Source organism: Littorina saxatilis, linkage group LG3, assembly GCF_037325665.1.
Source record: "Littorina saxatilis isolate snail1 linkage group LG3, US_GU_Lsax_2.0, whole genome shotgun sequence".
NCBI lineage: Eukaryota > Metazoa > Mollusca > Gastropoda > Littorinimorpha > Littorinidae > Littorina > Littorina saxatilis.
The window spans coordinates 9316159-9329833 of record NC_090247.1 but is presented as its reverse complement, the minus strand read 5'-3'; the positions used below and the strand labels follow the sequence as shown (position 1 = coordinate 9329833).

Genomic DNA, 13675 nt, shown 5'->3' with positions numbered 1-13675 from the left:
GTATAGCTGCTGCCACTTTTGGGTACTAAGAAAGGTTGTTTCAGAGACTATATGCATTTGTCTGTCAAATTAATCCAAAATTGCCTGGGAGTACCGACTGTGCATTAAAATCGGCCTGGGAGCCCTGTTTGTTACTCGTCTATTAAAGAGGCTGACCAGTCTTATTATCCCTACTGTCGCAGCTCTCTCACAAAGTTTGGTTACGTTCCCGGACCATATGTTCTTGCACAATATCGAAACAGGTTTTCAGCATGCACTTTTATTGCGTGTTTTATTATGTGTTCTTCGCAGTTGTCAACAAAAAGTGTGTCGCCTATGCATAAAGGGATTGCACTACACCCCAGGCGTGTCAAAAAGTTTCTCACTCCGGCCTAAAGGGATTGAACTACAGCCAAAATGATAGAGGGCTGGTCGAGATGTTGTTGGCCCTTGCAGAAAGGGATTGAACTACAGCCCATATGTAAAAGGGATGGTCGAAATGTTTTTGGCCCTTGCATAAAGGGATTGAACTACAGCCCATATGTAAAAGGGATGGTCGAAATGTTTTTGGCCCTTGCATAAAGGGATTGAACTACAGCCCATATGTAAAAGGGATGGTCAAAATGTTTTTGGCCCTTGCATAAAGGGATTGAACTACAGCCCATATGTAAAAGGGATGGTCGAAATGTTTTTGGCCCTTGCATAAAGGGATTGAACTACAGCCCATATGTAAGAGAGCTGGTCACAGTCAAAATGTCCCATGGTCTGGTCTGTGGTGGTGTACAAGATGGTTCACATGATATAGATATATATGATATAGCTTCCCTTAACGTGAAACACATAAGCCCGTGAAGGTGATCTTCTCGAAGGAGGATTATGATCACCAAAGGTGTTCGGGGGAATACTGTGCAGACTTTTATTCACGGTGTCAATACCTACTGAATGAAAAGGAAACCACCTGATTCACGACGTCAGAGCAGTCATTCTTTTGTTTTAAATCCCAATATACTAATATTTGTGCAGTTTATAAAATCAGCTTTTCAGAAGTTTTTTCCAGGTGTACCGGACAGAAAATTAACTTTAATTAAAGTTATTCAATACCAGTTGAGACAGACGTTAAACTACAATATATACATTTATACATTAAACATATTTAAATTAAACGTATATTACCTTGGCGAAGTAATATGCCTCAATGCTGTAGAGATGATCTTGAGTTTCGAAGTACAGGAGTTTTCTTTCTTTGTGACCTGTAGAATACCAGTGGAAATAGGAACTTATTTTCAATATAAGGGCAAACATCACTTTTAAAGCGTTGGTCCTGCTATTTCATCTCTCGATAGACGTTTTCCGGAAATAACTCTCGGGATTTACAAGCGTTGTATAAGAGTTGCGCACCTTACGGGAAACATGTGGTCGACCAGTTAAAACCAACACTCGCAGCGAATAACTGACTCCGATATGTTTGTTATGCAGTGTCCGCTCGATATGACCCCATTTCTTTCAAAAATATACACATCGAAATGTACGATTTGTCTCGGCAATGCCGGATCACTTGCCCCGAGTGATAGCCGACAAGGTGTTTTGCCTGAGGTCACGTTAGTTGTGTTCATTTTCCTTTGGTACGCTTTATACAATTGGAAAGTTACCTAGCCCCAACCCAACACTTACATTTTATCGGTTTTGCAAGTCGACTCCGAAATAAAATAACGTTTAAGTAATATAATAATGCCATCTAATATCATCATAACAGCCCACCTTCACATGTCCCGAGCAACCTGCATGCAACTTTGTTATACTATTTTCGAAAGACAACAGCTGATAACATATGGTTGCATTTTCATTGCGAATGTCATTTTAACACCCTTAATATAACAACGTCCGACCTAAGTATACACAACACAGAGACAATTTTCCGGTGTACAAGAACATTTTGTGATCCAGGAAAAAGAGTCCTAGTGATCAACTTCCCAATGAATGGGAGTCTACAAACTTCCATTCTGTCCTTGCACTGATAACATTTCCTAGATTTTAACCCTTAGGCTGGTTGTCGCGACATATGTCGCGCTACTTTACGTATACTGTCTCCTGGTTGTCACGACATATGTCGCGCTACTGGCTCAGTCTGTTTGGTCGGTTCCGATTACCTCCCATGGATGTGAAAACCTATATGACCGTTTTTCTTTATTTTTCTCTCTGTTAATTCACCAATGGCTATGTAACATGTGTTACAGAATTGCACCAGTGTAAAGGTTAAGCGGACTATTATTCCCAGGACGGATAGTCCCTGCGCGTACCTGGGGTCCAAACTAAGGTTCCTGGGTTACATCTTTTCATTTTACCTCGGCAAAAGTGCCCAAGATGTCTGCAATGGAGCGCACGTGGAACATAATTTAACGTAAGCCAAAATTCAACAGTATGTATCCTTTGCTCGTTGGTACCGTGGTACAGACTCTGTATTCGGAGTTTGCACTCTCGGGTTCGAATCGCATCTTTCCTGTATTTCTCTTTTTTTCGGGGGAGGGGGTGGGGTTTATGGTTTCTTGAAGCACTTCACACTGCATGCACAAGCACTCATAAAACTCTCTCTCTCTCTCCCTCTCTCTCTCTTAACCAAAAATACCATACAAAATCCAATAACCAACCACCCAATCTCTCTATCAACCTACACGTCTCAATGATGTCAACAACGATGAGGTAGGGGTACATGACGGAGATCATGTAGAGGACGCCGAAGTGGTCGCGCAGAGAACTCTGGTTGGGCTGTAGCTGCCAGTAAACTACCCCCAGCATGATGGACATCGCCAGAGCCTGGATGGACCGCACGCCCAGCAGTGGCCAGTCCTCCAGAATAGACCGCATCCACCTCCTCAAAGAGAGAAAATGACACGCCGATCTAAGGCCCCCGATTTAAAACTTTCGCCTATTTTAAGACCCTGTTTTTTTCAGATTGTCTGTTTTAAACGTCTGTAAATGTACCTTCATTTCATGAATTCCCCTCTTTAAGACATTATTTTCTTATTTGTTTCGGTTTTCAAAGGGGAGTTCCACTGTTTTATTAATATTTTAGATTCTCCAAGAGCAGCAAAAAAGTTAAGTAGATCGTGATGGGCATGGTCAGATCCTATATTGACCACTGCTCGGTGTGCGGTCAGTCTAGGATCTGACCATGCCCATCACGATCTACTAATATTTTGTATATGTACGAACGCAAACGCTTTTTGTAAGAACGAAAACAGGTACTTTTGTACGAACGGAATCATGGCGTACGAACGGAGTCTGCATGTTTAAAAAAAAAAAGGGTTTCTATTTTATAAACTTCTGTTCAAGCGAAATGTCGTAACAGGCTATGGTTTTGGTGCTCATGTGCAAATCAGGGGTCAGTTTTGATAACAGAGCGAGAAAAACAAGAAAATGTTGAAAAATTAGGCAATTCTGCCACTATTGGCCCGCGTGTGTTATCATGAGGTTTACTAGCGCCTTGGTATATTGTACACATAGCCAAACCAATTAGCTACCTATAATTCTTGCTATATCACAAAAGCGCGCTGCCCACACGACTTACCGCCACGTTTTTCCTCAAGCAAGTGCCGGAAATGAGGCTGTATGAACGGAAACATTCGGCGTACGAACGGAAACATCCGGCGTACGAACGGAATCAGTTGACACACTGTGTTATTCTAAAGAATGACACTTCAAATGCTGTCAGATACGAGGTATGATCCAAACAAAATGATCAAATGTGATTTTCACAGAGACTGTTCGGCGTATCTGGCCCAAAATACAGCTGTCATTAGAACTACTCGCCTCCAACATCGATGCAAAGTCACAAGTGCCTAAGCCAATCAGAAGAGGCCTTAAGGTGACCTTATTTGGGATTGCTTTTGAGCTCTGATTTGACGGATTCCTGAGGTGAAACTTGTTGGCTAAAAGTCTGATTTTCAAAGAGGGTATAACCAGAAATCACAAGGGATGTAATCAGGTCTGAAGAATGTGTGAGGCAAAAATGGGATCATTTGGTCTTTTAGGAATGGAGTTACGGCCCTTCTTTTGTGGAGACTGACATTTTCATGAAGGAGAAGGGCAGTCTGGGTTTTGCAGTTTGGTCGCTGACTGCTAAACTCGTAAGTAAGTTTGGGTAAAAAGGTTTCTGCATAGTACGTGACAATGACAGTGCTGTTAGTAGACAGAATATCGACAGCAACGGGACCTTCGTGGTCGAAAAATACAGCGAATAGCCCTGTTTCTGCTTTGAAAACCTCGCTTACAAATGTGATGCATCTCGTCATTTTGGTCTAGACACGCTTTGTTTCTGTGTTCTCTGGCACTAAAGTAGAAGGAAACCAAAGTCTCATAATCAGTGACTACAGTAACAACAAATTTGGGTCTACTGGGTTCATAACGGTTGAGCCGATCGCGTGCAAGAGGACCCTGATGCTCCTTCCGTTCCCCTGTAAACTTATGAGGCACCCATTTTGCGGCCAGCTTTTGAAGCGGAAGATCATTGAGTAGAATTCTCTGGACTGTTCCATATGAAAGTTTAAGTTTTGCACTTTATACTCGCATGTACACTTTTTCATCTTAGTTCTTAAATTTTGACACAGCAGCTACATTATTCTCGTTTGAAGCGCTCTTCGGAAGTTTTTTTGGCTTGTCAGAGTTATTCCCCTTTTCCCCAGTTTCGATTTCCCTTTTCTTTTGTCAGATTGTAGAATATGGAACAGCTTTGATTCATGTAACGTACCCAGCTTTGTAGCAACTTTCTTTGTACCACCATCCAGCTACACTCTTTCAAAAAAGTGAAGATTTTCATGGCGCTTGACAAAAGACCCCGTTTTGAAGCACAACCCAAAAGTGACGTATTTTAAAACCTCGTTATTTATGACGTAGTAGCACAATGACGTCATCTCTTAGAGGTATACAAGTTAAATGGTTGGCATTTCAAATGATAATTATATTACTTTTTATGATCAGTAGCTTGAGACTTGTATAATCGCGGTTTGATCATTTTGTTTGGATCATAAAAAATATGGAAAAGCCAGTGTTGTTGGTGGGCGCTTTGAAGACCGGCAAGGCACCACCCACCCTCGTTTGCAATGCCGACCAACTCACTTCAAAATGTAATTGTCAAAGTTCTGACGACTCAAGTGAAATTGCGTCACTTAATTTATAACCTGGGGAACGGGGCAAAAGGGGTAAAAAAAATGGTTACAGAAATGATATCGAATGGAAATGGTAAAGTGAATGTAGATCTAACAATTGCATCATGTTATACCTATGTACACCTCTGCATAATGGAGAATTTTCAAGTTGAAAAACAGTAGAATTTAATGTGCCCTCACTGGCCAGCCATAGCTTGGGTGATTTGTTTACCATGGGAGACAACTACAACTTCGTTTTGCGCGAGCATTTGAAGCAGAACTCTGCACGTCAACAAATCTTTGGTAAGTAAAGTATTTCGTCTTTTTTGTGCGATTTATAGTTTGAATTAAAAAGTTGCCACTAAAAACTTGCAATATCAATGAATATTTCCGAGGTTTTACTTTGTTATAGGACAAATAAACGATCGGAAGCGATTGGAAGCGATCGATTTGATACTGCAGCAGACGATGCTTTGACAGTCTGTAATACGCTGCAGTGTTCGCTCGAATATATGTTTATAAATTATAATTCCTTTTTTTGTCTTTTTCTTTATGAAAATGATCTAGTTGACTACTTTTCTTGGAATGCGCAAGAGGATGATAATCAGCAGTAGCTAAATATCTGTATTTTACTGTAAACTGATAGGACCGAATTGTTTCAGCCGACCTTCACCTTCACGCCGGCGCTAATGTTTTTTAGGTCACAAGTATGGCTCGCGAAACAGATCTAAAGCTGCTGAGACAGTGTTGTGTATAAAATAGATTCACCGGAAAAAAGACATTATTGTACTTCTCATGATCAAACAATGAGGTAATTTAGCTACATGTATATTCTAACGTTGCCTTGTTGAGAACTGGGCGTGCGAGTCTGTGCGTGTGCGTTTGTGTGTGCGTGTGTGTGTGTGTGTGTGTGCGTGCGTGTATGTGTGAGTGTGTGTGTGTGTGTGTGTGTGTGTGTGTGTGTGTGATTCCCTGCCAGATTAAATGTCTAAAGTGATATAAAACAGAATGACTCATACTCAGTTTAATTTATTTTGCAGCTTTTGTTCCAATTACAAACCATGGCGCTGTGTGTTTTGTGTGGTGATCCGCTCAACCTTGGAGAGAAGACTGTTGTGCCAACAGACAGAGGAAGAGATACCATAAACAAGGCTAGTCTGGAACGTGGTGATGCCGTTTGTCTATCAGAAGGTGAAGCAGTGCACGAGGTTTGTCGTCGCAATTACACGAATGCACGTAACATTCAGAGCGTTTTGAAGAAGAAAGCAGAAAAAGAGAACGCTTTATCAAATCTAGCACAGAATTTGCGCTCACAGAAAGAATATTTTGACTTTGCTAAATGTTGCCTTTTTTGCGGCAAGGAAGCAAACCTTGACTCGCGCTCTGGTCCCAAAGTGTATCCAGTTAGGACACTTGACTTTGAACGCACAATTTTTCAAGTTTGTTCGCAGCGCTGTGATGAATGGGCAGACATTGTACGAAGCAGACTGGAGTTTGTATCAGATTTGCCAGCTGCTGATGCAGTCTACCATCAAAACTGTAGTCTTTGCTTTCGGAGCAGGAAAAGACCACCACAGTTTACTCAGTCGCATCAAGGCAACAAACAGGTGAAACTTGGTCGACCGAAAGATGAGAGGAAAGCTGAAGCGTTTGAGAAAGTTGCTACCTACCTGGTTCAAAATGAAAACGAACAGATAACAGTGAACGACCTGATTATCAAAATGAAGGAGTTTACAGATGATGCTTATAGCCACCCGACGATGAAACAAGAACTTCAAAATTATTTTGGTGAGCAGCTCATCGTCACGGAAGTCAACGGCAAGTCAAATGTCGTAACATTCAGGAAGACGGCCTCTTCAATTCTTCATAACTTTTATGCAAAAAAGGTCAAAGATGAGGATGCACAGAAAGAGCTGATTCTCAAAACCGCTGCAGAACTGCTAAAGAATGACATAAGAGCAGTGCCGACATCCCGTGCAATGTACCCCAGTGATGATGACATTTCATCTCGTGGCGCCAACTTAGAGTTTGTTCCAAAGTCCTTACAGATTCTTCTTGAAAACATCTTCAGTGGAAAGGAAACCAGCGTGAAAGTCTCATCGATTGGACAGGCAATTATGCAGGCATCTCGCCCACGATTGTTGCTGTGTCCCCTACAGATCGGACTAGCTGTGCAAATGCATCACTGTTATGATTCAAAGTTTCTCATTGACACATTGTATTCTCTGGGATTCTGTTCATCGTACAAGGAGGTTCTGACCTATGAAATGAATGCTGCCGTTTCAGAAAACAACGTTGCGTTTCAAGTTGATGGCCATTTTACCCAATATATCGCAGACAACCTTGACCACAACACAGCAACACTTGACGGGTGCAACACATTTCATGGAATGGGAATGATCGCCACTGTCACTCCCACCATCGGAAAAACAGACAGGATCAGAAGAAGAACTGACGTCAAGCCAGAAGAAATAGTGAAAAGAGCTAAAGTTGACATTCAGTACTACAACAGACAAGCGTGTGATGGACTGCTGAAGCTGAAATTTGAACATCTTGAAAACGTGTTTGTAGAAGATGTAACATCAAAGGTGGATCTGCTGTGGAAAGCTTGCTGGCTGTTGCAACCCGACAGACCATCTTGGTCTGGTTTCATGCAAGCCATCCACAAGGGCAGATATCCAGGACAGTCATCCATAATATTTATGCCGATGATCGACATGAATCCCAGTGACACCACGTGCATATTTTCTACCCTGCATTTCATCAGTGCTCAGGCAAAGCGCAGCAACACGACACCTGTGTTGACATTTGACCAACCCTTATGGTGGAAAGCTCTTGGCATCATCTCCAGTGAGCCAGTTGGCAGCGACCTTAAAGCCATTGTCCTTCGCCTTGGACCCTTCCATCTGGAAATGAGTTTCCTGGCGTGTATTGGCCATCTGATGGAAGAAACGGGTCTTCATGAAGTGCTGTCTACTGTGTACGCACCAAACGCAGCGAGCAACATGCTTCAAGGGAAAGCTGTGCTGCGTGCCGTTCGAGGACACATACTTGTTGACGCAGCACTAAGTATGCTGTTGCTGTCTGACATATTCCGTGTGCCACTGCCACTGCCCGAAAGTGACACAGAAAAGAATAGAGATAAAAACACGCAAGATGAGCAGACAGGAACACTTTCGACCCCTTACGAGTCTGAACTCAATGTGAACCAAGTTGACGCACTGAGCATCAATAAGGACACTGCTGTGCAGCTTCACGGTGTTCTAGAGTTAGAACCAGTTTCCCAGCTCCCCTCTGATGTGAAGGGAATAGTGAGAGATGCACTGCGTGACTTCGAAGGTAGAGAAGATTTGAAGGCTGCTTCTTCTCTTCATGACCAACTTCTGAGGGGAGAGCTGACTCCAGAGTCGATCCAGAACAGCCAACATCTTGTCACAATCAGAACGAAACTACAGGAAAGAACACTTTCATTTTGCAGTAAAACCAGTGAACTCTGGTTACTGTACATGGCAATGGTTGACATCTTGAAGCGCTTTTTGAAAGCTGAGAGGACGGGAGATTGGTTTCTTCACCTTTCTGTTGTAAAGGAGATGCTGCCATATCTAGCAGCAGCTGGACACAACTCGTATACCAAGTCAGCCTATCTGTACCTGCAGATGATGAACCAACTTGACAAAACCAGTCCTGATGTCTACAAAAGCTTCACAGAAGGAAATCACGTTGTGAGACGAAGTGACCGCCAATGGGCTGGGATCTCATCAGATCTTGCGATAGAACAGACCCTGATGCGGGATGCAAAGACAACAGGTGGTCTAACAAGAGGGAGAGGCATGACTGAGTTTCAGCGTTCAAAGTGGGTGCTCTCCATGCCAGCCTGCGCTCAGGTGAACAATGCCATGCAAGAAGTCACAGGCACACGGCGACTTTCAAGTGACCAGCATATAGAAATGGGGTCAGCAAGAACAGCTCGGGACACAAAAGACATGATGGCTATCACGTCTTACCTCCTGGACAGAAACCCTTTTGCTGATGATCAGGCCCTCAGGAACATTGCAACTGGAGTTGTTGGGGAAGCGGCTGTAAACGTTACCAAGGCCAGAGAGGTCGGGTGTGGCATAATGCAGGCCATGGAAGGGAAAACAGTGTCGGATCTCGTCTTAAAAAAGAAGGATCAAGTCATAACACTGGGAACAAAAAAGTCACTGAAGGTTGATGGACATTCGATCACAGTCGACCCTCAGCTTCTCTTCCAGAGATTCATAACAGTGGCAAACACAACATACGAGGACAAGAAAGAACTCTTTCAGTTTGAACTGTGCAGCTTCCCCTCAGCCCTGTTTGAATCCCATGAATTTTTGAGACAGCCGAACAAAGCTACCCTGGCGGATGAACTGTGGAAGCTGGTTATTGCCCATGCAGGTTCTCCCAGCTCAAACTTTCCTGCCGACGTACAGTTCGTCATTGACGGAGGCTCTTTGCTTCAAAGGCTGCAAGGATCGTGGACGCGGGGAAACACCTTCCAGAGCATCATAGATGGTTATACACAGTTCGTCAACTCCCGGTACCCACATGCTGTCATTGTCTTTGATGGCTATATGTCTGGGCCATCAACGAAGGACATGACTCACCTGCGGAGGACAAAAGGGCGTAGAGGGGCTGCTGTCCATTTCTCACCGGACATGGTTCTCAGATCCACAAAAGAGCAGTTTCTTGCAAACGCAGAGAACAAACAGCGTTTCATCTGTGCACTTGGTACAGCTTTGGAAAAAAACTGCACAGTTATCCATGCCAAAGCAGACGCTGACGTGCAAATAGTCCTCTCAGCAACACACTGCGCCAGAGAAAAAGTCACTGCAGTAATTGCCGAAGACACGGATCTGTTGGTATTGTTAGGCCATCATGCATGTGCAGACGCACATGACATCCTGCTCTTTTCTGACAAACAGGCCGGTAAATCTTCAAAGTTCTGGAACATCAAACAGCTGATTGCGGCTCTTGGCAACGTGCGCCACTTGCTCCTGTTTTTCCACGCCTTTACCGGCAGCGACACAACCTCTAGGCCCTATGGCGTCGGAAAAGCAGCCTCGATGAAGAAACTCAGAAACAACCTACAGTTGCAAACACTTGCTGAAATGTTCCTCCAAGACAATGCGACCTTAGAGGATATCCTATCAGCAGGTGAAAAGGCGTTAGTGCTGCTCTACAACGGTAGTTCCAGAGAGGGTCTCGATGAACTTCGCTACCGACTCTTCTGTTCAAAGGTAGCTGTTGGAACAACGTTTGTGCAAGTTCACACTCTGCCACCCACCTCAGCAGCTGCCCGATTCCACAGCATGCGAGTGTACTTGCAAGTACAAGAATGGATGGGACTCAATGTGGCCATGGATCCCACGGACTACGGCTGGAAACTTGAGCATGGCATCCTTGTTCCAGTGACAACAGATCTGCCGGCAGCACCAGCCGATGTGTTAAAGGTGATTCGCTGCACATGCAAAAGTGGTTGTGACACAAAGCGGTGTAGCTGCAGGAAACACGGACTAGAGTGCACATCTGGATGTGGGGAATGTCGCGGTGTTGGCTGCTGCAACTCGCCTCTACCGTCTTTTGAAATCGAGAGTGAAACATCGTAACCATCATGTTTTCCTCAAAAGGTAGGCCTATTGTGTTATGCACTCTTTTCTTCACCTGTAGATGACTTTGAATGAAAGCCGTCCTAGGAAGTATTCTGCTGAAGAAGACAAAGGGATAGGAATAGGTATAGTCATATTAAAGAATGCGTATTTCTTTTATCGTCCGTACGTGAACAACGCATTGCAATGCGTTATTGTTCATTTCATTTTCATTATTTTATTATCCCAGGGCTGGGAAATTCGGGTAGCTTCCTCCAAATGAAAGCTTGCAGCAACAAGAGTGGTGCTAACCAGGTGTGCGCGTGTTAAGGTGTAATCAGCTAACTGCACTAATAGCAGAATGACCAAGGTCTTTTACGTTTTACTGTGGTGACACGGGGGTGGGACATGGATACCGTTTCTTGGTCTGCACATACACTTGACCCTTGTCCGTCCACCGGCTTAATAAAGTGTTCCTTATAGATGATGGTAGGCTAATGAAGCGGCGTAGAGTGGAATTTTGCGGCGTTATTGGCAGAAACAAGGGTTTTTATATGTGACGTAATCAAACCGTCATAAAAAAGTTATGCAGAGGCTGCCAACGGTATAACTCGTTGGGAATGTTGAGACAGGCTATCTAAATGCGTTGCAACAAAAAAACTTTCTGTAACCATTTGTTTTGGGTCTAAGCATAAATCTGGACAGGCTCCCCACGCTATTAGGTCAAATAAGCTTATATCTTTATGTCATTTTCCTTTTTCTCTAGCGTCCTTTCGAAACCTGTCACTCTCAGTTGGACAAGAGATATCGAAGCAACGAAACGCATGTTCAACATGGTTTATCTTGTGAGAGTGTTGTGTGAACACATTTGACCTGTGAATATTCATCACGTCAGGTGAGTGACTCTGACCAAGGTCACGAGAAAGCTTTGACTGACGGGCATAATACACCAGTTCACAGTTCCAGCGCTACATGGAAGAAAGAAGGAAACCCACGTGATACCTAAAGCGATTCTAATTGTCCGAAACGTTTTCGTCGAGTAACATTCGTGTTGTCTGCACGGCAAAGCATGTTGATAGAGAAGGCGAGTGAACTGGACGGTTCATTTCCATCAAAGTTCTAGCATCAACTTCAAGTTCAATCCATTTCAGTGGCATATACACTTGCCCAATAATTGGTTGCAGTAATGTAGGTGAGGTTACCGACTTCGGATATGGGGGTCCCAATTTTGCAAATCACTATAAAAGTGCACTTTCTTAAGCGTTCAAATCACCGGAACTTACTCGCAAAAGTGATATGCACTGGAAGATGAAGAACAAAAAACTCTCGAAAAACGATCTGCGCATGCACAATTCCAAAATGGCCGCGGAACTGTTAATCGGTGTATCAGATACTAGAGGAATACCCGGCCTCGCCGGGGTGAATCGCGAGACAGAGACAGACAGCGTGGCGGTTCAGCACAATCACCTTTGAAGGCGAAGTCCTCTCAAACGGGATTGAGAATTTTAGAGCTTATTTCTAAGCCCTATATTATCTGTTATGGCTTCTCAAATGCCAGAACATACAGACAGACAAAAGCCGCCAGACCCCATCACAAACAGAACTCTACAATCCACAGGTGTTGCCCACACACACACACAAACACACAGAGAAGCCGTATATTATATATATGTACTAGATGATTAGTGGCCATGAAGGTTTTTGAGCGGATCGTTCTGTCCTACTTAAAGGCATGCACTGGTGCCTCACGTGACCCTCTCCAGTTCGCTTATCGGGCAAACAGATCGGTTGAGGACGCTGTAGCGCTAGGTCTGTTCCACATCCTGCGTCATCTGGAGAAGCCACGTTCATACGCTAGAATCTTATTTCTCGATTTTAGTAGTGCTTTTAATACAATTATCCCCCACATGCTGTTTGACAAGCTGTCAGCCCTGAACGTACATCCGTCCATCTGTCATTGGGTTTTAGACTTTCTCTTAGACCGTCCACAGGTAGTCAAGGTGAACGGTTCATACTCTTGCTCAGCCACGCTGAACACAGGGGCACCCCAGGGGTGTGTGCTTTCTCCACTTTTATTCACACTTTTCACGAACGACTGTGTATCATCAGATCCATCTGTGCTGGTTCTGAAGTTTTCAGATGACACGACAGTTGAGGGGCTGATTTCCAAAGATGATGAAAGTGTGTATAGAGAGGAGGTGGAACTGGTGGCTGGTGCTCTGACAACAACTTAGAGCTCAATGTCTCTAAAACCAAAGAAATGATTGTAGATTTTAGAAAGAACAAACTCGCACTCACCCCTTTGGAGATCAACGGTGTAAGTGTTGAGCAGGTCGACTCCTTTAGATTTTTAGGCACAATCATCTCGAGCGACCTCACATGGGACAAAAACACAGAGCCCATTATCAAGAAGTGTCAGCAGAGGCTTCACTTCCTTAGACAGGTGAAGAAATTTAGACTGAACCAAGCCATCCAAAAGCAGTTCTATAGGGCCACTGTAGAAAGCATTCTGTGTTTTTCAGTCACCGTGTGGTTTAGCGGTGCCAGTGCTAGGAACAAGGAAGAGCTGGAGCGCATTGTCAGACAAGCGTCTCGTATTGTGGGTTGCGAACTTCCGTCAGTCGCCTCACTGTACAGCTCACGTTTAGCAAAGAGAGTTAGGGGTATAGTGGCAGACTCATCTCACCCAGCCAGCCATCTGTTCGAGCTCCTCCCGTCAGGCAAGCGCTTCCGCGCTCTGAAGAGCAGGACTTCTCGTTTCAGAAACAGTTTCTTTCCTGAGGCAGTCCTTGCGGCCTCAATGGTGGATCGTTCTTAGATCTGTTAGATCTGTGATATGTGTCAGTTAAAGTTTTGAAATGGATCGAGTATCCTTAAATGAAATATCTTAATAGATGTAAGGGTTGTGTCCTTTGAATAACTGTGTTAGCATGTACTCGGATTTAT

At 43.9% G+C, this 13675-nt stretch overlaps 2 protein-coding genes across 2 annotated transcripts in view; both read right to left on the bottom strand.

The window, feature by feature from the left end:
- Positions 1 to 13675, bottom strand: part of LOC138961555 (transmembrane channel-like protein 7) — a 96390-nt gene that overhangs the window by 56685 nt on the left and 26030 nt on the right. The window lies entirely within an intron of this gene.
- The window catches only part of LOC138961091 (ATP-binding cassette sub-family G member 8-like), a 31652-nt gene that overhangs the window by 5608 nt on the left and 12369 nt on the right, over positions 1 to 13675 (bottom strand). Inside the window, exons 7-8 of the mRNA XM_070332687.1 lie at positions 2649 to 2848; positions 1153 to 1229 (exon numbers count right to left, since the gene is read on the bottom strand). Of these exons, the coding sequence (XP_070188788.1) occupies positions 1153 to 1229; positions 2649 to 2848 (277 nt within the window). The remainder of the gene's footprint in view (positions 1 to 1152; positions 1230 to 2648; positions 2849 to 13675) is intronic.